This window comes from Nymphaea colorata, chromosome 6, assembly GCF_008831285.2.
Source record: "Nymphaea colorata isolate Beijing-Zhang1983 chromosome 6, ASM883128v2, whole genome shotgun sequence".
Classification (NCBI taxonomy): domain Eukaryota; kingdom Viridiplantae; phylum Streptophyta; class Magnoliopsida; order Nymphaeales; family Nymphaeaceae; genus Nymphaea; species Nymphaea colorata.
In genome coordinates this window covers 793,312-819,512 of record NC_045143.1, presented here as the reverse complement: position 1 = coordinate 819,512, position 26,201 = coordinate 793,312, and the positions used below count along the sequence as shown (strand labels likewise).

The window sequence follows — 26,201 nt, the reverse complement described above, 5'->3', positions numbered from 1 at the left end:
TAATCCGGTAGGAAAATGATGTGAGAAAATAACTAAAGGCAAGAATAGTGGCATTAATTCATAAATTGTGCGAGAGGTTGAATCAAGTGGTCGCTAATGCAGTCCCCATTAATGTCGTTGTCAACACAAACTCCCACCATTTGTCAGCAAAAGTATCAGTCCGATTAATATGCGGATAAATCTCTGGATGACCATGATGTGTTTTCGGGATGCTGGAAGGTGGAAACTTTAACATGTGGTGAATTTCCACATGTTTGCAAAAGAACAAGGCCTTTGGCAGGCTTGTAAGAGCCTTATTGAGAATTGGGGCCATTCGGCTCTACAATGTGACATTAAACCGATAAGTTTACACTTGATCTTAACCAAAAGGCTGAGAAACGATGTGATGTAGAAAATTTCTTGATTTCATCCTCGGTATGTGCTTGATCAATACGATTCGTCTTCCAAGAATCAGTACTTGAGTTCCTCATGTATGACACACAGATACTTTCTAAAAGATTACGAATCAAAGGCTCAAATGGATATCATGCAGAAGAACTCATTAGCTTTGAGGTTTTGGTTGTTTTTCACTGCTGCTCCCATGGGGATTGAGCATGTGGTTTTCTTCTGTTTCTTTTGGGGAAAGGACGTCGGTATGCTATTCGTGATAAACATATCTGTTATCAGATCGTGAGATTGCCTATTCAAAGTTGATGGCACTCTGATCGGTGCCCAAAAAATGTATGGAAAATGTCCATATTCTCATCATATTTCAATCGTCATAATTAAGAGTTGCCCCGAAAGAGAGAGAGAGAGAGAGACGTCAATGGTGGTGATGAAGAGGAATATCTTAATATGGGAACACAAGATCCACACTCTATCACGTTTCACGTTCTGATCTTTCATTCCTGGCATCACAAGAAGCATGAAAACAAAGTGCTTGACCTTATTACGCTTCGCTATTGCAAAGAAAGACGACAATCGAGACGAGGTGGGGCACCAATCACCATCCCACCTTTGGCGTTTCCATTTACCTATTCTCTCACTACCCAAAAGAAAAAAAAAATCCTGGTAATTTCCTATCATATTTTTTTCTTTTTTTCATTCATTTTTTTAATATTTACTTACAGAATACACTTTCGGGACTATACCCTTACACCTTCAAAGTTTTATAGTGCCTCGAAGCTTGAGCAGACTTACAATATATTCTTTAACTTGGGTGCCATCATTTTCAGCCTATGAAAATAACGCATTGAACCATGTCCACAACCACAAGATTCAGACCTCTGATTCCCTTGAGTCTGAGCTGCCCAGTTGAACTATGCTCTTGTAAGCATGTACTTACAAAGAATTCCCCACTTCCTTGTCCTATCATATTTTTTCTCTTTTTCATTCATTTTCTTAATATTTACTTACATAATACACTTTTGGGATTATACCCTTACACCTTGGAAGTTTTATAGTACTTCATAGCCTTAATGGACGTACAATATATCTTTTATTAACTTGGGTATCACACTTGCCGTCATTTTCAACCTATAAAAATAACCCATTGAAGCATGTCTGCAACCACAAGATTCAGACCTCGGATTCCCTGAGCTGCCCAGTTGAACTATGCTCCTATAAGCATGTACTTACAAAGAATTCCCCACTTCCTTGTTTAATCGTTGCTAATTCAAGGATGCGTTGGATCGAGTGGGCAGTTGCCCACATGGGCTCAAAAAATTTGTTTACTACGTAATATGCTTACTTGACTTATCAATCATTCCAAATGACGACAGTATTAGATCTAGTGTGAATGCTCCGAACCGGTTAGGTCAGATCCAAATAAGTACCTAATTTAGGCTCATCCCGAACCCAGCTACATTGCAATCGTCACCTTCTTTTGTTGACATTTTTGAAGCTCTAAGATGGTCCTCCATCTTCTACTTTTAGTTGCTGCTTACTCAATCTACTCACTTTCAGAATCAAAAGCTAACAAGTTAATCTAATTTTAATTTTTTCACTTAACGAGTACTCAACTGCGCTGATTTGTACGTGTTTTATTTGGTTTTCAATGTAAAGATTGTGTACTTTTGAATTTCCAAAGTTTAAACAATTTTGAAATCCTTCATACGTTTCACCAAGGTCTTTTTTTTTTTTTCAAACTCTTGTTAAGTCAATCACGTAGTGCACAAGATATAGTTAAAGCTTGTTAAGAAAAATATATAAAAAAACAAAATGAATTTCGAGGTCACATATAGTCTTTCATGTGAATTTTTTGTTAGTTTTTCATGTTAATTTTTTGTTACTTTGCTAATTCTTGACACATATTCTGTTGTGGAAATCATGGACAAAAAGTATCCAAAAATTTATGGATGGTATAATATCTCCTTCACAAGAACAGTAATAATAAGTTCAAAAATATGTTTTCTCGCTTCTAATTGACCAATTCTTTAATGAATTATTTTTAGTTTGTCGGAGAAAAATCTTCGTGTGGTTAAACTGATTACAAACATAAAAAGTTGAACATTTCATTCAGAACGAAATATTTAAAATCCTTTTATGAGTTTTCTGCAGCATTCTTACACTCGTCGCAGGCAGGAATTTCAGCCTTGTCTGAGAGTCTTGTGGAAATTTCCATTTTTACGGCTTACCAGTGCCGGGGATCCGCCGCAAAACCCCCCTTCACTGTTCAGGTACGTCCATCTCGCAGATGAACGGCAGGCGTGGCAGGTAAGGAGATGCGTGGTAATTACCATGCACATGCAGTGGCAGAATGATAAATAACGGCAACTACAAGGGCTTTTGAACAATTATTTTGGGTTTTGGGGACGCGTCGGTGAGTCCACGGGCGTCTATCGAGGGTGGCCCTATAAATTGGAACGGTGGATCCGCGGTACTTCTGACATTTTCCCGGGCGTTGGCTCTTTACCACGAAGTTTTTTGACGGCGATGACGCCGGCGTACTCTTCGGTGAGTCCCCCCCCCTATCTCTCCGATCTGCATTTCGTCCGTCTGCATTTGGTGGATTCTGCCCTTCTGTTCTTGATTTTGGAGTGCGTGGTCTCCGTGATTGACCTTCGTTCTTGCTGTGCCCTTCGTTTATTATTTGTTTCTTGTTTTTTGCTTGAATTCATGGCGGGAAGATGGCACCCTTGGGCTACGGCTTTGAACAAGGGAGTGACGACAAAGGAAAGAGTTTCCGTTCTGCGGTTGTATTTTAGGCCCACTGTTTGATGTCATGGTTGGGGAAAATGTTTCTATCTTGTTGACTGGCTTGCAAATTCACCTTACGAATGAAACTAGGGCTAGGATGTCTGACTGAGTAGATGACGTAAGAAGGAAAAATGAACTGCTTTCATGGATCTGCGATAATCCGAGGCATTCCTGTTGCTAGTCAGATCGCTGGTGGCAGTAGTTGATAATAGATCTTAACTTATGGCGTGACATATGTAACTGACTTAGCAACTAGTTTGTCCACTGAAAAGTGGGCCTTACGGCGGGTTCTTATTTTTTACTGGCTTGCTGTGGAGCTGATGGAGTTGAAGCTTTTTAAAGGATGTAATTGCTATTTTTAGAACATATCAGGACTTCAGAAGCGGTAATTTTAAGGTCAATGCTTCGACATTTTCTGTAATAAAAAAAATACCTCGAAATTGAGATAATTTCCAATATCATCTATACTGAACTGTTTCGTCTTATATCCGGACTTACATTTTCTTCGCATTTTAACGTTTACTTTTGCATACGTATTTGCTGGTATTTTCAAATTTTCAAAGGAAATTTATGTGAAGTTTCTATATCAAGTTCAATGGCACAGTTGAATAGTGAAAAGGAAATTCCCGTAGCATTTTCATTTTGTAATTTTTCCAAGTAGTGTTTACGGTTACGAGGGAGCCGCACCGTTTAGGAATCTTTCTTATATTATTTCTTCTGGAATCGTTGATTTTTGAGACCCTTCTTGTGCATACTTTTGCTATACTTGTTCCGTTCGGTTAACAAGAGAAGTATGAACGAGTGCGAAGCATGTCCAACTAGAAAGGGCCGTGGATGGAGAAGTATCCCTTGTCAGTAACATTATCCTAGATGAATTGTTCTGTGAAACTACTGAAAATTGAGCCAAGTAAGTTGACAAGACTAAGCAATGACCAATTGAACCAGATGATGATCACATAACATATTCAGTCTTATCTTAATACACCATAGGTTTCCGTAAACTCAACTTTTTAGAAAACCATAAATCTAGAATGTTATCAGTTTCTGTTACCTGAAAACAGACTTCCAAAACTAAATGCAAGTCTTCCTTTTACATTAACTTACAGGGAATAGATACTTGCTGTATCGTTTTGAAATGATGCACACAAATATGTTTTGTCACATTTTGGCATTTCATGCGAAATATCTATTATTATTTTACTTGACCCATTTAGTTTTCTTGCATGGAGAACCTTCGTCGCTTTAATCTTCCTCTGTTCAAAGGTGACCTATCTTCTTTGCCTTCTGAACAAGTGATTCATTTTTTGTATTGTTAATTTCTTCACGTCTTCACTGTTTTCTTTTCTGTCAGACTTGCTTTCCTTTCCAGTTCCTGCATCATCTTAGGCTTCATAGATGAATTTCCACTGGTTCATTGGGAAGTGGATTCTGTTGATTATCTAGAAATCTGAGGCATGGACTTGTTTAATTGTCACACATATCATTTGCTCGAATGTTCTGCTTCAGCTATCAAATGTTGACTCTGGAGTAGAAGTGATGTTTTCCTCCCTTGACTATTGATATTAATTGTACTGATTGATTGCCAGGGTGGCACAGGTTTCACCAGGCTGTCTAAAGGACTGTCTGGAGTGCTCTTCATCGTATTTGTTGTCTCCTTGTTCTTTCCTTGGGTAACTCGATTTGTTGCGCTGGTCCCAGCGAGGTATGAAAAAAACTTCTTTCTTTCTAATAGACTAATTCAGGATTTGAAAACATGTCCTAGGATAGTTGTTATAACAGCACTTGGTGATTGAATATGGTTCTGTTTTTCATTGCAATATACATCCTAATGCTATTTGTGCTTGAATTGTTTACCATGGTTTTCATCCATAAGAATTGAAAGTTCTACCATCTGGTGTTTTCATGCCATGATCTTAAAGTAATTTATGCCGGTGGAAGCCAGAGCTGCTAGACTCAATGGTGATTTGCTACCTTCTTGAGGTTTGGAATTTTGGATATGCTGCCTGCAGTAGAATATGCATTATGTACTGCTGACATTTATAGCCTAGTGTCTGGCAAATGATAGCTCCCAACATACCAAAACTGGCTGTCACTCGCTTCATTAAGCTGGCTGACTTATTAATTAGAAACAGAAATACCCAAAAAAAAGCAAGAAATTGAATGTTCTATGGGTTTATAAGATGATTTCTATTTTAGATCCTCATTAAGCTGCTGAAATATGTGAAACCAAGTCAAATGTTTTCTAATGTCAAGTTTCTAAGTTGTGTGTCTATCTTATATTATAAGATTCAGTTTTTCTTTGATCATTACCATGTGCAGGACCATACCTTTTGCATGGAATGTTATAACCGCTGGATACTTGGAGCAGTCATTGTTTGGTGTAAGTTCTTATTCAATCTTTTTGTTGGCTTGTAGAAACTAAAAAGGCTTCATAACTCATCTGCTATGTTGGTGGAAGATTAGCGTAATGGGTTACAAATTGTTGCAGTCATCACCAGTAAGAGGATTCTAAAAAAATGCTGCTGAGTAGTTCATGACCTTCCAAGTTGAACTAAGTCATGAGTTCAGAACTAGTGTGCATCTCTCAAATAATACTTAGACTGCTGTTCAACCTGCAGGGCAAAGGGATGTAGGGTTTTTACGACGCCATTCACCATTGAATGGGGCAGGGGTGATCTACTAAAAGTATCTCTTTTTTTTTTTCCATGACTATCTTTAAATGAAAAGATATGACTACTATATGTCAGATATCTTTGCAAAGATTTGTTCTAATTAATCAGTTTTTCTCATGCATTTATCTGCATGTAATAGAAATTGTTGAGGATATGGTCACTTAAAAGAGTGGACACTAAGCCTTACAACATCTGATAGATGGACCAAGTCATGCATGCTTTATCCAGTATCAAATGCCTTAAAAAAATTATTTTTCAAATAAAAAGTAAGATAGCATGGACCATAAAACTTTCCCTTATGACCATTGATCTTATACCATTTCATGTTGGGACCTCTATCAGATGGCCCTGTTGGTGCGTGCTTCAATTTTTAATAAGATGAAACATTAATTTTATAGGTATTAACCTTGGTTTTCATGGAAATTTTGGACCAGGAATATGCTTTTCTATTAGCCTGTTGAAAAGTAATTTCTTGATATACTACATACATTCAGTGGAGTAATATCACAAACATCAGTATAACATGTGAACCTTATCTACGTGACACGTCATCACAAGTTAACTTTCATATTCTCTGTCTGGTCCTTTAAGTTTATCATAGTGCCTTTGACCATGATGTGCCTCCAATAGAACGAATTTTATGCTCTCTCACAGTTACGTATGGAGATGTTTTGTGCGGACATGTGTAGATATCTTCTTGTAACTTTGACTTTTTTTTAAATCTCTGTGGAGATTTTGTCTTTGGTTGTCTGGTCTTCTGTGTCTAAGGAAGATTTTTTTATCATGATTATTACTGAAATACTATATTTTCATTTATGTAATTTTTTAAAAGATGTAGCTGATTAACTCTGATATTTTTGAACTGTTTCTTTTTTTAGTATTTTAATCTTCGAAATGTAAATTTCGTGTTTAGCTAGCGAAGATGAGCATGGGCCTTTCTCATCATGCCTAGATCCTTAGTTTACATTTCATTGTGATTTTCAGTATGAAATTGATGTTGCTGCTCAACTGAATAATTTGTGAGACCTGAAGTTAAGAACATGTTATTTGCAGTTGATCTTGAGCATATATGGCCTTCTGGTCGGTGGCAAGTTACTAGAACCAATATGGGGATCTCATGAATTCGTGAAGTTCGTCTTTTTTGTAAACTTTTTCACCTTACTTGGTGTTTATGTCACTGCCGTCAGTTGTTACTATTTTACCAAGAGAGAAAAATTCCTGTAAGAACTTCTTCCTTGCTGCTGGTCTTGATTTTGATATTTTATTTCTTTTTGTATTCTTACAAGAACCAGTCTTGGTTTTCCAATGTTTACTTCTTAGTAGATTATACAATCTCCGTATACCCCTTTAGCTTCTTGTTTTGCATATTTTTGTATCATCAGCTTTAGCTTTAATTGGTAACAAGCGGTACAGAAAGTTATGTGCATGCTTGTAAATATCTTAATTGAGTTTAACATGCACTTTTATCACTTATAGTGGTGCTATCTCAGTGCATTCTTTGAGGACCAGGGAATGGCCTGTACTGGATTGAATAAGATTTGGCTGAATGATCCTAGAGAAGGGTATTTTCCCTTTATGCTGGTTTAGATGAAGAAGAACCAGCAATTCTATGTCAGCCTGTGAGAACACAATTTTCTCAACTTATGTCTTTTCTCAATCCATGTCTTCGAGATGCTTCAAAATGTGCTTGTATCATGTCCGTTTGTAGGCTAGTTTAGATGAAAATGCAGAAAATGCCACAAAAATGACGTCTTGTTTTCTTAGTTATATCCTTCGGACATATGTCTCAAGGTGCTGGGAAGACCTAAGAGTCGTTGTCTGCTTCTGCTAATTGTCAAACAAGGGTGCTTCTACATCACTTCATCTGTCTTCATGTTGTGGTTTGTAAAATATTATACATGTGTGTGTTCTTTTCCCAACAATGACAACCCAGAACTCAAAAAGCCTATCCCATTGTTCAAATGGCCATCAGCCGGTGCAACAATTTTTTTTGTTTCATCGTGTCGGAGTTTCATCAGCTTAGTATTCTTTTTTCACGAAATAACTACTCTGGAGTATTTCATTGTCATGGTAATTTTTTGCTTGCTTGAACATATTCTTTGTGTTGATTTGATAAAAAAGGAGTAACCTTTGTCTAGCGCTTTGCAGGTATGGTTCTTTTTCTGGATTTCATGGGGTACTATGTGGATTCCTAGTTGGAGTGAAACAGGTGATGCCAGATCAGGAGATTACTATGCTTGGAAAGCTCCATTTCAGAGCTGAGGCATGCACTTTCAAAATGTCTAATATTTCCTACTTATATAAAATATTGGAGCTGCCATGTTTGGTGGCCTAAACCAGCAGTTGAGACTTATAGGTCACTGACTTATATTTTTCTTTTTCAGTGGCTGCCATCACTTCTAGTTTTAGCTACTGTTTTCATAAGCTTTTTCACCATAAGAGTGATGAGTTACCTGCCGTTTGTTCTCTTCGGAACTTATGGGAGTTGGCTTTACCTGCGATATCTTCAAAGAAATCCAGAGACCAACCTGATTGGTGATCCTGATGATGAATTTGCTTTCTCAACCTTTTTTCCATGCTTCTTAAGGTAGCCTTTAGCCTTTGCTTATTTTTTAAAATATCGATTTACATGATTTAAGATGAATATTCCATCTAGCTACTTTATCGTCTATCTTTTGCAGACCTGTAGTGGAAATTTTTGCATCATGCTTCCACAAGTTACTATGTGGTAATAGAAGTAGCCATCGGAAGGCAGGCTATGTCCCCGTTAGTCTATCTGAACAAGGATATGAAGCAACTGAAGCATCCAGGAGAAGGTGGGCTGCCGAACATATAGGATTTAGTCTTGTTTTACTCATTCAATATAAATGGTATAACGAGCTTCTCTCTGGCATTCCGGTCCTCATGGGCGGCCGTCTTACACGAGTAGTCTTTTCTAGTGATTATCTTATTATTTACAGCAAGATGAGTGCATATACTGAAGCCGGTCTCTTTTAAAGAGTATAGGTTGTCCTATATATTTCTTGATGGTTGAATTCTCTTGTGGATGCTACTTAGTTCCCTTCTTTGCCTATATAATTCTCATCACCAGTAATTGATGAATGCAGAGACTGGGGTACTCATGAAGTCAATGAGAGGCCAGGCGGACGAGAAGATATTGATGGTGCTGGTGAAGGTCATGAATCTGATAATGTGTAGTCTATGGATCAGCGATATCGAATTTTGCAGGTTCAGGCGTTCAGCTCTGCGCACCTGAGCTATCTCAAGCATGAAGTTCTGTTTCTTCAAGCCTATGTACAACTATGGAAGAGATGTTGTGTGCTGACACCTACGTTGCTTTAAAACCACACGACGTCGATTGGAAAATCCAACAATGAAGAAGTTATTGTGTTTTTAGAGGTTTTTGCTCTCAACGCGGATTGTTGTTCCAAGAGGTGAAGGCCATTCCTCACACAACGTCAAAACCCAAGTTATTTATGAAGTAAAGAACATGATTCCCTATGTTTTATTTTTCAGACCAATCAAATGGTAAGCGACCCATATCGCGTTTTTTTGTGCAACAATTGAAAAAAAAAAATCTGGCTGCAAACATGAAGAAGCATGTATTCTTTTAGGTGTCTAATCTGTAAGATGGTCTATGTATGAAGTAAACCGTAAACATGCTACGTTTGAATTAACACATCGGTGTTTAAGCTGGTAAGATGGCCAATCGTTTACCACGTAAACTGTAGGCAGGCTTCTCGAGGGGTTTCATAAGAACATTGCATTTTGTAGTAAGACTGGGGATTGTTTACTACTTGGTCCGACTCAGGTTTGGGCCTGGGCCTACAAATTGGGCGTCAGTTGGCCCGGGTAGGCTGGATTAAAGCCGTCTTGGTTCGATAACTTATATTTAATGTTATTTTATAATTTATATATATAATTCTATATATTATATTTATATATAATTTTATATTAAAATATTATTTTAAAAAAGTTAATTGGACTGCGCCGAGTTGGCCCGAGCAATCGAGCCAGACCCGAGGAATTGAGCCGGCCCGAGCAGCTGTTATGGTTTGCAGCCCGGCCCAAGCCCGACTCTTTGCGCTGTCTTGATGGTAGCCTTAATTTGTAGAACACTCGTCTTAGACGTATATCAAGAACTCCAGAACCATGATATTTTCAGGAATTGTTGCTTATAAATCTAACAAGAATTGTTGTTCTTAAATCTGACAATCAAAATGTAGACACAATCATACATTGTTTTATGGAACAAGAACATGCTATTGGGGAAGCATGTAATTTAGATATGTTTAAGAACGTATGTTCTTTTGGGGAAGCATGTAATTTAGATATGTTTAAGAACGTATGTTCTTTTAATAAACGCCTTCTCTTACTTTTCTTGTAAAATTAGCCTGCGTAAAGTAAGAAATTATGAAACGTCTTGAAAATTGAAATGCCTCTATTCTTTTCTTTTTTTTCTCTTTTAATGACAAGGAACACTTTAATAAAGAAAATTTAGGTTGCCCCTTGACCATCAACTCGTCCAAGAACAGTATTATGGTAAAGTTCGTGCAAAAAAGATTACCTAGTGAGGTTTAATTCATGGTCTTCAACTTGACACTGTTCACATTCTCTTTCTCATCTGGCCACTTGCAGCGATAATTCTTGAAAGCCAATAGTGAATTTTTATTTTTTTGTTTTAAAAAAAGGAAGCTCGTCTACTTTCTGAGTATGACTAATCCATATTATCAAGCTTGACAATATTGACCATTGATGCTTAGAAAGCTTGATAATTTCAAGCTTGTGCCTCCTCCTCTTCACAATACCTTCATAATATATATATATATATCGGTCTTAATTAAGGGAAAGGGACACTCATTTCCGTTCAAACAAACCTGTGGACCACATTTACACCCAGATAATTATTTTTTACAGGCTCTGAAATGATTCATATACATCATAAATGCCCAATTTTTTCTCTTTTGAACCCAAAGAACAAAGTGGTACCAGCTACTAACATCACGGCAAGTTTGGCACCAAATTAGAGGAGAGCAAGGCATTACTGGAAGAACTGGTCCTTAGCATGGGCAACAAATATTGCAGAACTGTCGTAACGTAAACTTGCAAGCAACGAGACGAGAACGTGAAGGCCGTCAAAGTATTGTGGTGTCATCATTCTAAGCTTGGAGGCAGAAGTTATAAGGCAATGCTCCATCTAAAGCTTATCTATCGTTTATTTATACGTAAGATCCTAATATTTTATAGAGATTGTAAGAACTAACGTGCACTTGCATATTTTTCTCTGGGATGGTATATTCTCTCTCTTCAGGATCCTGAACATTATTCATAAACTGATTCTTGATTCCAAACTGCAGACGGGTTTGTCTGTCTGTAAGGAAGAGTGAGTTTTCTAACAAGCAGAATGATGCCAGCAAGAAAAAAAATTGTATCTCCAATGTTCAATGGAAAAAGAATGGTCTTCTAACGAGTAACGTGACGCCAAAAAGAAATTCACAATCTAATGAAAAGAAAAAAAAAAACTATTGAAACAAAATTAACAGTCTCTCCCTCTACGAATTAGGATCCTAATTAATATCAGACAGCAATCAGCAAGCTCGTTAACCGCCATCACGTTGCCGTAGATAGAGCGGAGTCACCATGGCGACCACCAACTTTGTCTTGGCAGTCATTCTGCAGGAACTTTTTCATGGAGGAAGCCACGGCTTTCGCCCACTGCTTTAGCATCCTCTTCTTTTGCTCCTCTCCGTCTTCAACCTCCAATCTCGGCGTGGCCGAGCCCCTCTTGCAGGGACCATGCAAGCCATCCACCAAGAGGTATGGTGGTGCCTCTTCTTCTTCCGCATCTGAGGGTTCGCTGCCATTCTTCTTCCAATCAGCGCCGGCCATGGCTAACGCTTCTATCGACATTCTCAGCTTAATCGACTAATCTTCTCTTCTTCTTCTTTCTTTCTTTGGCTGTTGCAGTGACTGGTCGTGGGTAGTGGTTTTCCTGAGATAATTCCGCATTTATATAGTAGTTTGCACCTCGACATGGCTGCTTCACGTGTCCAAGCAGAAGAGTACAGTCCAAACTGGAAGTCTCACATCAGCAGAGAGTTTACCAAACGACGGCGATGGAGTTTTGACCAGTTACTTGGATGACCTAAGCATCACAATTTCTCGGGTTTAATTACCAAAAAGACGATTTACTTTTGCCTTTTTTGCCTTGGCCTTTTACCTTTTTACGATTCAAAAGTTCCTCTCCGAAACTTCTGCAGATTATAAGCGTACAAAGTTGACCGACGACTCATCCCTACGCATGTGTATTTTACCAATGGTAAACTCTTCCACTAATTAACCATGGCTGCCGGTTGACGGCTACATGTAATTGAATTTTCTTAATCTCTCTTTGTAGCGTAGCCAACGCCTGTTGGCGCTACTTGGATTGCAAGGAGAATTGAGTTGAAAGAGTTAGCTTGAGTGGTTGAAGTGTGCAATACCATATGGTGTGCTTCAACTTGCAATTAATATGGTGTGCTTCAACTTGCAATTAAAAGGCTTATTCTCCTTACAATACAAAAGCATAGTCCTCTGAGGAGATGTACAAGACAACCTAAGTCTGCCCATTCTCTTTAAGGCCTTCTCATGATAATTTTAAAAGAAAAAAAAAAAAAAAGATATGTGTATGTGTTTTAGAAAGAGAGAGAGAGAGAGAGAGGGGTCACGGGAAACTAATCTTTGTCGTTGCAGTTTTAAGTTGGGTGAAAGTGGGAGTCCAAATTGGAAAGCTGAAGTTGACGTTAAAAACCAATTTCAAACAATCAACGTGGTAAATGATGAGCAGTGTGGTGCACTGTTACAAGGATACATGGGTTTGGCCCACTTATCCATATCTGATACATGGACATGCGTATCCAGGCGGTATCTTTTTTTTATGTATCCAATTATTTTGATGAACAATCATTTCAAATACTCAGTACTTTTGTGATGAAACAATTTTTTTTATAAGAGTGAACTATTAATTTAATGTTTTTTTTTCATACCCGCACCCATGTGACATAGGCGTGGAGGGAAAGCTTACATGGTCTTGGCAGGGTTCCAAACGGATTTTCTCAGAACCGAATCCAAATCTGAAACACCATTATCCCAAATCCAGATTAGACTCAGATCCGGTCGCTCAGAGCAGATCTAGTACTCAATCCAAGATACATATATATACAAGGGCTTTTTCTCAAGGACACACTTAAAAAGTTCAATAATCATTAATGACATACTTGAGTTCGATGCTGTCAATACACTAAAAGTTTACTTTTTACAGCTAAAGAAGGTAATTTCTATTGGATATTAATCCAGATCCAGATTAATTAGATTAATCTTGGAATATATGTAGTTTTAAATCTGATCGAAGTTGACAAGTGGATCTCAGTGTAAAGATTCACATCAGTGAATCAAAGTCTGGTTGGCCGGTGGATATAGTAAGAATTTGCTGCCCCATTCCGTTGGGGAAGTAAGTGGGTCCGTTGCTGCTGAAACCCTGCAACTATACGACCTAGCGATTAATGAGACAGAGAGGGATATAGATATATTATATCTGAGAGACAGACTTTACTTGATTTAATGAGATGGGGGAACCTTTTGAATTGAATTTATTTTAATAAATCTTACACCTTGTTTTTAATTAAGTTCGGGCACAATATGACGATTATGTTTTGCTTGCTAATAGTTTACGTATAACAATCAAAATCGTCATTTTTAATATTGTATATAATGTTGATTAATTGAAGAAACACATGCATACTCGCCCCTCCAGTATATTATATATGTATATATATACATAGTGTAAGAAAAAGGAACATTCATCTCTCTTAAGTGGCCAAAATACCCTTCATTTGTCCAAAGGGACTCGTTCTGTTATGAGGGTGGTGTGGTAACTAGTGAAAGTTGAATGGTCATTTTTTCTAAACGAATCCAGTCCATCCGATTTCTTGATGATCTACGGCGCGGATGGTTCCCATTGAATTGATATGTGGGGTTCTGGTTTCTGTCAGTTTCTCTCTTCATTTTAGGCTCCTTCAATACCTCAGAAAAAACTCAGAAGTCTTCCTCGTTAAGGCATGAGTAAAAATAAAAAAACTCAGAAGTCTTCCTCGTTAAGGCATGAGTAAAAATAAAAAAACTCAGAAGTCTTCCTCGTTAAGGCATGAGTAAAAAGCAACTGTGAGGAAGGAGTAGAAAGAAGTAAAAAAAAAAACACTTCTGTTTGTTTTTTTTAATGGAAGGGAAATAGGTAGTGGAGACGTTGAAGAAGCTGTCAGAAGAAAGATGAGATGCCTGGTTTTCTGTCATAACTTTCTGTGCTTTTGGCTAAAGTGCAGTAACTATTGCTATGAATCTAATATATACATATGTTTGAAAAGAATGAACCAAACTGTTGTACTGTTGTAGCTTGATGTGGTTTGGTTCGACATTTTCCTTTTACCAAACTTGATTTAATGTTTGTTATTAAGTTACTAACTCAAATTCCGATTATTTTTTTGTAAAATCGAATTCAGATTATACCAATTTAAGATGCAAGAGACCCATTGACATTCCTAGATGATTCTACCCTAAGTATTGTACATGAAGGTTTTTGTTTCACATAACATATATAAGTTTTAAGATGTGTGTGAGAGAGGCGGACATGTAGATGGCCCAAGGATTTAAGATTTTCGATACAGTTTAGTTGATATAGAAGAAGATTTTCATTTACATATGCAGTATGTTGTGAACTCTAACAACAGTCACATTTTTCATGTGAGCTACCAAGAACGACAGTGAGAAACAAAATATTGTCAGCTAAACATTATCAATATTACTTTCTATTAATTATTATATTTTCTTGCCTTTTCCAAGTGACTTATAAAAATCAGTAGAGATAAAAAAATGTAATTTAATGGATGATCAATTTTGCATTACCATAAGCTTATTTCAAATCCATACATGGCAGAGAAATAACGATAAAGTAGTGAATTTGTTTCATTTAGCAAAAAGTAAGTCCGAAAGCGAATCTCAAAAACAGGAACTGTCATATCCTCAGAAGAGCTGTTAAGAAAATGCAAATGGAGAAGGAAAAAGAAAAAACCACAGTCAGCCAATTAATGGAACAGACAAACAAGAAAACAAAAGAATATGCAAACGAAGAAGTTCATTCATCACGCGCGCTTGCTAATTGCTATTTTTAGTTTTGAAGGAAAAAAAAAAAAATTGACAAGTCTGCGTTCATCATGATATCGAAGCGGGCATCATTTTTGTCTGTTCGACTGTTTCTTTTGATATTGAAGAAAGTTTATCCATAAAAGGTCACCAGCTCGAATATTGGCAGAGTTGTGGTACCAGGTCTGAACCGCCACCCGATTGGCCTGGCGGTAACCGCCGGACTCCGGCACGGCTACCGATCGGTTACCACGCTCGCTCATAAATTCTTCCGGTGCCCATGAGTTCACGCGTGACAGGACGCCAAGCCAATCTCCACACGACACCTCTAACTGCATGCGGCAACACTTCCCAAACGGATTCTATCGCCTACAAAATTACTAGACGAACCTCAGTCCAGCGGCCGGGGCGGAAGAAATGCGGCCCATAATAAACATAAATAATAATTTAAATAACTCTCTCCTACTTATTACTTGCGGTGGTACGTAGGAATGTTAGTATATTGAATGTGAATTGGACATTTGTTTGAAAAATCGGTATGGTTAAAAAATTTAATTAGATTCAATTTTATATTCAGATATACATAAACATGTAGTTGGATTCAAATTTGACTTATTTTTAAATAATGTTATGTATCTAATGCTCTTATATTTTGTAAATCAATTATGTTCGGTTCAAAATTTAGATTAGATTGAAATATGAATGTAAGAATCAAACTTTTGTATATTGGAATTCATATATTAAAAAGGGTATTTTTTAGACATAAGTAATTTAAATCCGATCCATGAACATCACTTTATTTATATATATAGATGAGGTGAGAAAGTCGAAGGATAACATTGTAATAATCGTAAGATGTGAGGGGTGATTTTCTGGTCCTTGGGACTTCCAGAGCCCAGGCGGCAGCGTTCCTCATTATTACCAAACACGTTACTCAGTACTGTCCGTTACTCTGCTTAGCTATTCGACGTCGTGTCGCGTTTACTTCAAACCCAAAGTAAGCTTTTCTCAGGAAAAGGTGAGCCGCAGAGGTCTGTGAAGGGAATACTACTGTAAACAATAGGGTCTTTCTGAAATTATTCCTTTTTTTTTTTTTTCCATCGGGCCCTCTGCTTTCTTCCTTTCTCTTTCGTTATCCCTCCAACCGTACCGTACGTTATGGGGAGGCGGAAACTTCCTCCTCTCCGTCTCTGCCCTTTCTTCTCCAGGAAGCTTTCTTTCCCTCCTTCTCCACCAAGGCACCACCAAAGTTTAATTTAAAGTTAATTTAAAGTTGTAGTATCTTAGAGGAGTTGTTTAACCGGTTTTCTAAACCTTAGTCAAGACAACATTAATGGCCATCATTCGAACATTATTTAAACGCTGCTTTAAGGGCCAAATCATGATCTGTTTGCAATTTTAGAAAATTGATTAATTATTGTTTGTACTTTTAAAGGGCTCTTCCATAATTGTTGTTAACGTTTTATTCAGGTTTTTACTAGTATTTTTAAAGCCTTGTATTCTGCAAGGCATAACGAATCGCTTCTATGAGAACTTTCTGACTTTCTGCTTCGTTATAAACGGGATTTGTCCCTCTCTGTCATTCGCACACACGGCTGCGATTTCTCTGAAGTGAGTGTGTGTGAGACAGAGAGTGGTTCAGCTCGATGGATCCACGTCGCCGGAGCGACCAAATGTCTGAATCTTCCGGCAGGGGAAGAGGGAGAAGGAGAGGGAGAGGAGGAGGGAGAGAGCAAGGGGAAGCTCCGGGCGGCCCTGCCCAGCCTCGGCCCCCGCCAACCTCTTACGTCCCCTCTCCCCGTGCAGCAGGACCTTCCAATCCTCCCTTCCAGCCCCAGCAGCCCCGTCCCCCAACTCACGTCCCGTCACTGACGTCTGGGCAGATGGTTTCCGCGCCACCGCCACCGCCGGTTGCTGCATCTCAGCCACCTCCTGTGGCTGCAGAGGTGCTTGCTGAGCAAATGGAGAAGACGGCGATCTCTTCTGCTCCGTCGTCATCGAAGGCGCTACTGCCCCCTCGCCGTCCTGGAAAGGGGACGATCGGCAGGCCGTATATGGTCTTCGCTAACCATTTCAAGCTGGACTTGCGCAGGGACATCGTCATCTATCACTACGACGTAGGCCTAGCCCCATTTGCTTCTCTGTTGACAACGACCACCTGAAGCGAACAAACTCAGTTCTCTCTTCTTTTTTGTGATAGGTTTCGATCCGGCCGGAGATATCGTCCAGGGGAAGATCGAGGAAGGTGGTAGCGGAGCTCGTCAGGTTGAACCGAGAGAGCAGCCTGGGTGGTCGCCTTCCTGCCTACGACGGCGGGAAGAGCCTATACACCGCCGGGAAGCTTCCTTTCTCCTCCAAAGAGTTCGATGTCAAAGTCATCGACGGCGATGGCACCCCTTCCAGGTATCTTACTTCCGTCCTTTCCACACGTCTTTTGTCTTTTGCCTTTCTTTCCTAACGTGGGGCGTCATCCTCCCTTTTGGACTTTTACTTTATGCTGTTGGACGAGGAGGAAGGACAGTAGACCTTGTGCGGAATTCCTCCACTATATGTGTATGCCTTAACTTTTTCTTTTTGTTTAGCATTCGAGATTATTACATCGCTTTGGAAAATTGCTGCTTTCAAATGTTTTAGATCGAGGATTTTGCACCGCTTTCATAGTAATCTTAAGCTTGTTAAGACGATAACTCGCTCAATAAAAAATGTGTCGATGAACATGATCTGCTTGTGTTCGTTCGATCTACCAATGTGTGCATCGGTATCGGCCTCGTGTCGGTTTATGGTGTATTTCGTAGTATGCGTCGGTTTGAATGACGTGATCTGTCCCCTTTTTCACTAAAAATTGATTTAAAATATTTTAAAATTGATGAAAAGATACCAAATAAAAAAATATTAATCAGGGAGTGGGCCGATCCGTCGAATGGGTCGATACGTCGAATGGTCCCAATGCGTGCTGATATTAACGACACTCGACTTGAGCCTTGTATGCGAGGTTTGTGGGAAAACACCAACGGGAGAAAAAAGGAAAAAAGCAACGGTAACATTCTTAGCCGCAGAACAAATAAGCTAAAACAAGAAAACCGTGCTGTATGTCTACTTAACAGGGAAATGAAGCAAGGGGAGAGGGAGTGTGTGACTTATAATCACTCCCTTTGTATTAGAAAGTTTTAACGCATCGAACAAGACGCGTTCAGTAAAAAATTCAAAATGATCCTTGATCTACTAAACTTCTGCCCATCGCATGTGCAACACGGGAAAAGTCAGTCCAGGACCAGACAGGGCATGAAGCAAATGCTAGAAATTCCTTTTAAATAAAACTGAAAAGAAACTGATAGGAAGACGGTACAAAACTAGTCTGAAACGGATCCGCCATGGGGCAATTGCCAGTGGAGAACGAATATCTGGGTGAATTTCCACAGTTCTTTGCAATTGTCTCTGGTCGCATGCGTAGATTGAAAGCTGTGAAGGATAGCTATTGGTCATCTTTGCTCATGTTTCAACTTTCAAGTGAACCAAAAGTATACTAAAAAGACATAAAATAGGGATAATTTTTATCTTAATATGATGTTTGCTTGTTTAGGTTCGCACATATGTACACAAGTATGACATAGATGTATCTATAATGCAACAAAATTTATCTTTGTATTTCCACTTCTTTACACACACATGTATCTTAGTTATCTATTTGCAATGAGCTTTCAGTAATTTTCAGCATTGGCCTGTGCGAGCCACTTGGCAGTTCACAAAAATATTTTTTTAACAAATTTCTTCTTTTTAGTTATTTTTTTGAATAATTTTCATTTATTTTTTTAAGAATTGATACCCATTTTAAATTTACTAATTTCCATTCGATTCAACCAAACCAAGATTTGTCTTCTGAATCAATTCCTGGTAATGCTGTTTTTTTTTTTTGACAGTAGAGAAAAAGACTACAAAGTAGCAGTAAAGTTTGCTTCTACTGTTGATATCCATCATCTGATGAGGTTTCTTAGTGGTCAGCAGCTAGATATACCACAGGAAGCAATTCAAGCGCTTGACGTCGTCTTAAGATCATCCCCTTGTGAAAAGTAATTATTTATGCTAATTATGAGTTACTTATGTGGCTGCTCTTAATTTCCTTGATATTTTATTGCTCATGGTCATGAGACTGCTGACAGACGCCTTTACGTGCAGATCCTTTTGCTTTGCTTTCTGTATTGTTAGTTCTTTTTCCTTTTTCTTCTTGTGTCTACCTAAGCTGTTTATGTGTTTCTCTTCTTATTGTGTCTTCCTAAGCTGTTTATGTGTTTCTCTTCTTATTGTGTCTACCTAAGCTGTTTATGTGTTTCTTGCTACAGTTTTCATCCGTTTGGTCGGTCATTCTTTCATGGAGATGGTGCAACTGTTCTCGGAGAAGGAACAACATGCTGGCGGGGACATTTTCAGAGTATCAGGCCCATTCATATGGGACTATCCCTTAATATAGGTGAAAATTCTTTGGTGCGATTTACTGTAGGTCCATCAAGGTACTCTTGATGGATTGTTTTAAGAATGGATTTTGCAACTATCTTCCCTATGACTTTTTTCAAAATGTTTGCTCCTTTCTATGTAACAGACTAACCTTCAGTGGGGCTGAAGCTTGGGGATAAACAGACATGAAAAATTAGTCACACTTTGGAGACATACAATTATTCTGTAGTTGCTGATTTGTATAAATGTAGAACCTGTGCACTTGCAATGTGGTATAGACTCTTTATGGTCGTTCCAACCTGTGTGGCAATCGCACTGGTTTATGTCAAGTGCAGTTAACACCTACGTACATCATAAATTTACCCCAGCCAGGTGTTGTCACCTTGAGTCATGAACCCATGGTTTAATTAGCGTAATCTCACAATAATTTCTACTTTGCATTTTTGGTATATAACATTTGTATATTACTTTTTTTTTTGCTTGATTAGAAAATGGTTCGTTGGTAGGCTGTAGGCTCACCTGTGGCATCACATGCACAGGTACACATATATATGTATTTATGTCTGCGCAAGATGTATGTATACTGCATCATCAGCCTCATTTTTTGAGAAATGCTTTTTCAACATATGCACTTGCACGTGTGCCCTTTGTGACTGCGCATATCATTTCAGGTATTTGAGTTGGACGTATAGCATATTTTGGCTGCATACATTCTCTAGGTTTGGTGTTGTTTAGATTCAGTCCACTACATGAGGGGTTTGATCTGTTCAGCTAGGATGCGCTGCTTGAGCATTAGACATACTTTAAACATGAATTTCGTTGAGCAATTTGATCATCTACTTGTTTCAAAAGAAACTAGTAATCTTGGAGCTATAAATACCCAATCCTCTGTGTAATATTTTCTCTTTGATTAATTAGTTTGTACTTCAGCATTAATTTGTTATTCCTTGTTCTTGCCGTTTCTTTTGTCAATTAATTGATTATTTCCTGTTCTTCCTTTCAGATCTGACGGCAACTCCCTATTTTGAGGCAATTCCGGTGAACGAGTTTGTCCGACAATATCTTTATGTGGACTCCTCAAGGCCATTTTCCAGTGACCAACATAGGAAGGTAGCATGTCTCCTCTCGTACCTGTCAAAGTAATTATACCTTGATCATCTAAAACAGGTCTCATACACATTTTTGGGGTTATTTGTAGTTTTTCTTGGTATTTTGTTTGTTATTTTTTCCTTAAATATTTGCCAACGGTTACATGTTTTTTATTTCAGCTTGTTTTAAACATAATATAACAGAGTTATAATTAAAAAACTTACATTCAACATTATTCACATGTAGATTGTGAATATAATATGTTCTACATTTTTATCTCTGGTCTAAACTGTCATGTTTTACTGAGCTTATCTGTTGGGTGTTCCGTTTTCATGTCTATGCCTATTTGAGGAGTGTAAGACCAAGAATTTAATGCATATTTAAGATATTGAATTTATCAATATAGATGCAATATGTCAAGGACCAACTTCCACAACTTAGTGCTTTGATTTCCTTGTATTATTCAGTTTAGGAGCTTTCTCTCTTTCTCTGGGAGCAAGTTTTTAATGTTTTTTTCACTCTTTCGGTGTGAAAGCTATAGAGTCTTTAGGTGTTGGAATGTTTTTTGGTCTTCATTGTCCTGTTGTAGTATGTTAAATCATAAATACATTTAAGGGGCTTTTGGATGCCACTTCAAAACCTGGTTTTGCCTCCTTCAAAACCACTTTCCCGAAAATGTTTGGGATGACAAGAAAATGATGCTTTATGAAAACTGGGTTTTCACAAAACAGTGTTTTCACATGAGAATGAAAAATCTTGGCCACCATAGTGAAAACCTGGTTTTTACCTGGCCATCCAAATATGCAAACTGGGTTTTCAGAAAGTCATTAAAAAACCCAAGTTTCCAAACTGCCGTTCACTTTTGTTGATATGTCTGCTTCATGTTGTTTTGTGTTGTTGTTGTCTTTGAAGTTTGAACTTTTTGGAACTAGTTGGCTTCTTCATTTATCCTCAATGTACCAGGACTAATTCATTTTTATTTCTTGGAAATATGGTTTCTTTGTTGGTATCACGTTTCAATTCTTGTGACATAATGCCTGCATCTTAATTTAATACCTTTTGAGCAATTTCTTATCAGTTACAACTTACAACAGATATTCTGCAACATGAGCAAAAATTAAATTGTTAATTTTAAAAGCTTAAGAGTGAACAGGCTGGCTGAAAGTGGGGTGTTTCTATGTCTACACATATAGATGCACCTGTGCTGATCTTTGAGCATGACAGGTTGAGAAGGTTCTGAAAAAAGTGAAAGTTGAAGTGACTTACGGGGAAAATTATCACAGGAGATATGTCATTAAGGGTTTAACGCGAGAAAGGACAAAAGACTTGAGGTGAGCCATTCTTAATCTTTGCTGTGCTCTAAGATTTTATCATCGCTTCATCTTTTTACCAATTGGCTTACACTGGCCTGTTATTGCAACTTTTCATCTGCCTTTTCAATGTTGGTCACAATGAGCTTTGTATTTTGATGATGCTGCATTTTTTATGCATTGAAGCATCTTTTGATTTTGCCTCTCCAGTTTTGCTGATGATCAAGGGCATAGAACCACCGTTGTGCAGTATTTCATGGAAAGGTATCGAATGTGCATTGATTTTGTTGAGTGGCCATCACTAATTGTTGGGAATAAAAAACAAATCTGGCTGCCAATGGAGGTATCTTGTCTTATTCTTAGGATTTTCTTGAGCACTTGGTCTTTGTTTATAATGTGAAGTAATAGAATTGGATTTGGCTGATATAATTGATGATAGACTTGCAAGATAGTCGAGGGACAGAGATACACACATAAATTAACTGAGAAGCAAGTCACTGCTATGCTGAGGGCAACATGTCAACGCCCTACTGATAGGCAAAACAATATTCTGAAGGTTAATTAGCATAGTGTTATTTTTTGTTGCACTTTTTATCGCCTTTTTGCTGAAGAGGATTTGCTGATTGTTGAGCTCCATAAATTTTGCAGGTTGTTACGTCAAACAACTATGGGAATGATAAATATGCAAAGGAGTTTGGCATCATGGTCTCCAATTCACTTGCTTCTTGTCCTGCTCGAGTGCTGCCGGCTCCCCGTGTGAGCTGTCTTCTATAATTTTATTAGTCTTCCATCCTTTTCTAAAACTTACGAGTTACAGTGTGACTAAGATATGTAGGACATTTCTTTGTTTTTCAGTTAAAGTACCATGACTTGGGAGATGAAAAGGAGTGTGTGCCAAGTGTTGGACAGTGGAATATGATACGGAAGGTGATTGTCGGGACCTTTTCTTATTCTATCTGATTTACTCTCTAAATTTGAATTGTTAATCTTAAATGCAGCTAGAATTTGTTATCAGATTCTGCTGGCAAGTGATCAACACGGCCAATCCTTCCCATGTGATTGTGCCTTTTATTCTGGTCTATGTTTGCAAGGCTAAATTTAAATTTTGGGTTTGATAAAGTAAAATTGCTATTATATAGCAACTTGGGAAAGGTGTCTGCACAGGCCACTATTGCTTCTGTTGCTTTTGCCTATGTACTGTCATTTGAACGTTTTAGACAATGCACTCTTTTGCAGAAAATGATAAATGGTGGCTCTGTTCAACATTGGGCTTGCGTGAATTTCTCAAGGGTGGATACTGCAACGGCCCAAAGATTTTCTGGGGAACTAATTAAGATGTGCAAAAATATTGGGATGGTATGCTATCAGTGCTACTTAGTTTTGTGGCTCTTGATAACAGATCTTGTTCTCCCTAACTCCCTTCAAGTTAATGATTTATTTCTCTGTCACTTGTAGAATTTTGTAGACAAACCTGTTATTCCTCTCCGTTCACAAAATCCTGCTACAATGGAGAGAACACTTGTCCAACTTCATAATGAAGCACAAAATATTCTCCGGAAGAATTCTGCAATGCTTCAATTGTTGATTGTGATCCTACCAGAAAATAGTTCGATCTTTTACGGTATGCATGTTTGAATGTGTATTGATGGTGAGGTGTGCTTAGCGCATATATAAATCCAACTCCTAGAATTAGACCATTGAACTTTGCTTCTTTTATCTTCTCAGGGAAATTGAAACGATTCTGTGAAACTGAACTGGATATTGTGTCCCAGTGCTGCAAACCAAAAAATGCATTCAGGATTAGTCCTCAGTACCTAGAGAATGTTGCTTTAAAGATAAATGTGAAGGTTCTGTTATCTTCAGCCACTTCGCTTTTATGCATTTATTGTACTGTTTTTTTAGGCATTTCAGAGGTGAGTTGCTGATATAGACCACCTGCATTGTTACCGTGAACAGGTTGGTGGAAGAAATACTGTTCTTGTTGATGCATTGCAGCGAAGGTTGCCAATTGTTACTGATGATCCAACCATAATATTTGGTGCTGACGTGACACATCCCTCTCCTGGCGAGGATTCTAGTCCTTCGATTGCAGCTGTAAGGGTTTATGATCTCATTTAATTTGTAATTACAGCTACAATGTTGATTTTTTCATATATGAAGCTCACACTTCTATGCTTCGAATGTAGCTAATGCAACGGTCATCTAGTGATTGTACTCTTATATGAATAGCTTTTCCATTCTGTCTGGCTAACATGTCAAGAATAATGTGCTTAGTGTAAAAATATGTGCGTAGGTTGTTGCTTCCCAAGATTGGCCTCAGATTGCAAAATATCGTGGCCTGTTTTCTGCCCAAGCTCATCGAAGAGAGATAATTGACGATCTCTATAATGTCAGTGAGAAGGGTGCTGGAGGCATGATTAGGTAGAACTTCTTCACCCTTCATTTATACCTCGCAATTTCAACAGGCAGCAGCACATTTTAATGATTTTAAGTCGTTGTATCAGAGAACTCTTAATTTCTTTCCGGAGGGAAACAGGGCATAAACCTGGTCGAATCTTATTCTACAGGTAACCAACCATGTGTTAACTGTTATTGTATAAGAGTATCCCTTCAGCTTGGGTTCATATTCCCTCTTTTTTTTTTTGGTTGGTAATTTGATAGAGATGGTGTAAGTGAAGGTCAGTTTGCTGAAGTTCTTCTGGAAGAAATGCAAGCAATTCGTAAGGTGATTTCTGTCTAAACTTCTCCGTTTCGCAACTTTTTCCTTGTTTGTATTAACTATTAGTATGAATCTACATCAACCCAGGCCTGTGCCTCCCTCGAGGAGGGTTACCTACCACGTGTCACTTTTGTAGTTGTTCAAAAGCGCCACCACACACGTTTATTTCCTGCCAATAAGGGTCGTGACTCCACCGATAGAAGTGGGAACATTTTACCAGGTATTGTTGTCTAATTTCTGGGAGGGGCTTTGTTCTCGGGAAACATTTGGTGGTCTGGTTAACTAGTTCTTTTTGAGTTTTATCGCATGATGGGTGATGGGTCATTGAATGCATAAATTTGTACACTTATTTCTTCTTCAGGTACAGTCGTTGATACCGTAATCTGTCACCCGACTGAATTTGATTTCTACTTGTGCAGTCATGCTGGAATTCAGGTGAATATATCTCGAATACTAGAATATATAATATTTCACTGTATTTTTAATGTTCGTTAGATTTTATCATTCAGGGCACCAGTCGCCCTACCCACTACCATGTCCTTTATGATGAAAATGGATTTTCAGCTGATCAACTGCAAGTGCTAACGAACAATTTGTGTTACACGTATGTATCTTCAGTTTTTTGTCGGCTTCCGTTTAATTACGTTATGCTTTCATCATGCAATTCATTTAGTACAACTTTTTTCACTGAACCAATGTTTATAATGCCTTTTTCAGGTATGCGCGATGCACCAGATCAGTTTCTATAGGTTTGTACTTCTGCATGTTCATATTTTACCCTCAAGATCTCCAGTTCTGATCCACAATGTAAATTTTTAGTTGACATTTCACTAATTTAGCTTCTTTTTTCAAGTCAATTGATCGGTGGTGATCTAAAATTCCATTATCCAATATTATTGGTAATTACTACTGCATGTGTCGATCGGTGATATGTGCATGCTCAATAGTTCAGTTTCCATTTTTTCTTCTCTCTGCAGTTCCTCCAGCTTACTACGCACACTTGCTTGCGTTCCGAGCACGGTGTTATTTGGACACAGATTCATCGGACAGTTCTACAGAAAGTTCTGCGTCGATGGGAAGAAGTGTTAGACCCTTACCCCGTCTTATGGAACATGTTAAAAGAGAGATGTTCTACTGCTAAAACCGCTTTGCTTGGCTGATGTGGAGAGAGAGAGAGAGAGAGAGACATTGGTCTGCCAGTACGATAAGGTAGTTTGATCTGCCAACCTTGAAGACTGCCAGCCCAAAAAGAGGGCGGTGGGGGGGAAACGAGGAGGCCAAGATCGTCAAAACGAGAGGGAGTTCTATCGTGTTTCTGCCAAAATCATCAGATTGGTTTTTGAATATAGTCTTGCTTGATTAGGTGTTGTTTGACGTTCATATTTGTGTTGTTTGGAAGATGTTACTTTTAGAGATAGAGAGAGAGAGAGAGTTTTATTGTGTTTCTGCCAAAATCATTGGATTGGTTTTGGATGTAGCACGAATGTTGTTTTGTAGTATCTGCGTCCGCTGGACGTTCATATTTGTGCAGTTTGGAAAAAATTACTTTTATTAAGCCCACAAACTGTGTGAAGATATGTTACCGCACTTGATCGGTTCGATCGGACCATC

At 38.3% G+C, this 26,201-nt stretch overlaps 2 protein-coding genes across 4 annotated transcripts; both read left to right on the top strand.

The window, feature by feature from the left end:
• The first annotated feature begins 2,804 nt into the window (after positions 1-2,804).
• On the top strand, positions 2,805-9,350 carry LOC116256912 (rhomboid-like protein 19). The gene is made up of 8 exons (XM_031633463.2): positions 2,805-2,934; positions 4,764-4,879; positions 5,497-5,557; positions 6,903-7,069; positions 7,998-8,112; positions 8,234-8,436; positions 8,531-8,665; positions 8,957-9,350. Exons 1-8 carry the CDS (start codon positions 2,914-2,916, stop codon positions 9,045-9,047), a joined length of 909 nt encoding a protein of 302 aa, XP_031489323.1. The 5' UTR covers positions 2,805-2,913; the 3' UTR covers positions 9,048-9,350.
• A 7,204-nt stretch (positions 9,351-16,554) lies between these two features.
• LOC116255697 (protein argonaute 1B-like) lies at positions 16,555-26,154 on the top strand. Of its 3 annotated transcripts, none has more exons than XR_007573534.1 (22): positions 16,555-17,140; positions 17,224-17,426; positions 18,941-19,090; positions 19,361-19,488; positions 20,476-20,582; positions 21,786-21,892; positions 22,082-22,214; positions 22,311-22,427; positions 22,520-22,627; positions 22,727-22,798; positions 23,108-23,227; positions 23,327-23,492; positions 23,597-23,718; positions 23,828-23,965; positions 24,165-24,292; positions 24,376-24,438; positions 24,533-24,596; positions 24,678-24,810; positions 24,952-25,025; positions 25,086-25,194; positions 25,308-25,339; positions 25,568-25,677. XR_007573534.1 is itself a non-coding variant. In XM_031631608.2 (22 exons), the coding sequence occupies exons 1-22, from the start codon at positions 16,670-16,672 to the stop codon at positions 25,729-25,731; spliced, it is 2,892 nt and encodes a 963-aa protein (XP_031487468.1). In that variant the 5' UTR covers positions 16,555-16,669; the 3' UTR covers positions 25,732-26,154. The 3 variants fall into 3 exon arrangements, 2 of the variants coding, with proteins under 2 accessions (XP_031487468.1, XP_031487467.1); XM_031631608.2 differs by having other exon boundaries at positions 18,944-19,090; positions 25,100-25,194; positions 25,568-26,154; XM_031631607.2 differs by having other exon boundaries at positions 16,556-17,140; positions 25,100-25,194; positions 25,568-26,154.
• Positions 26,155-26,201: the final 47 nt, after the last annotated feature.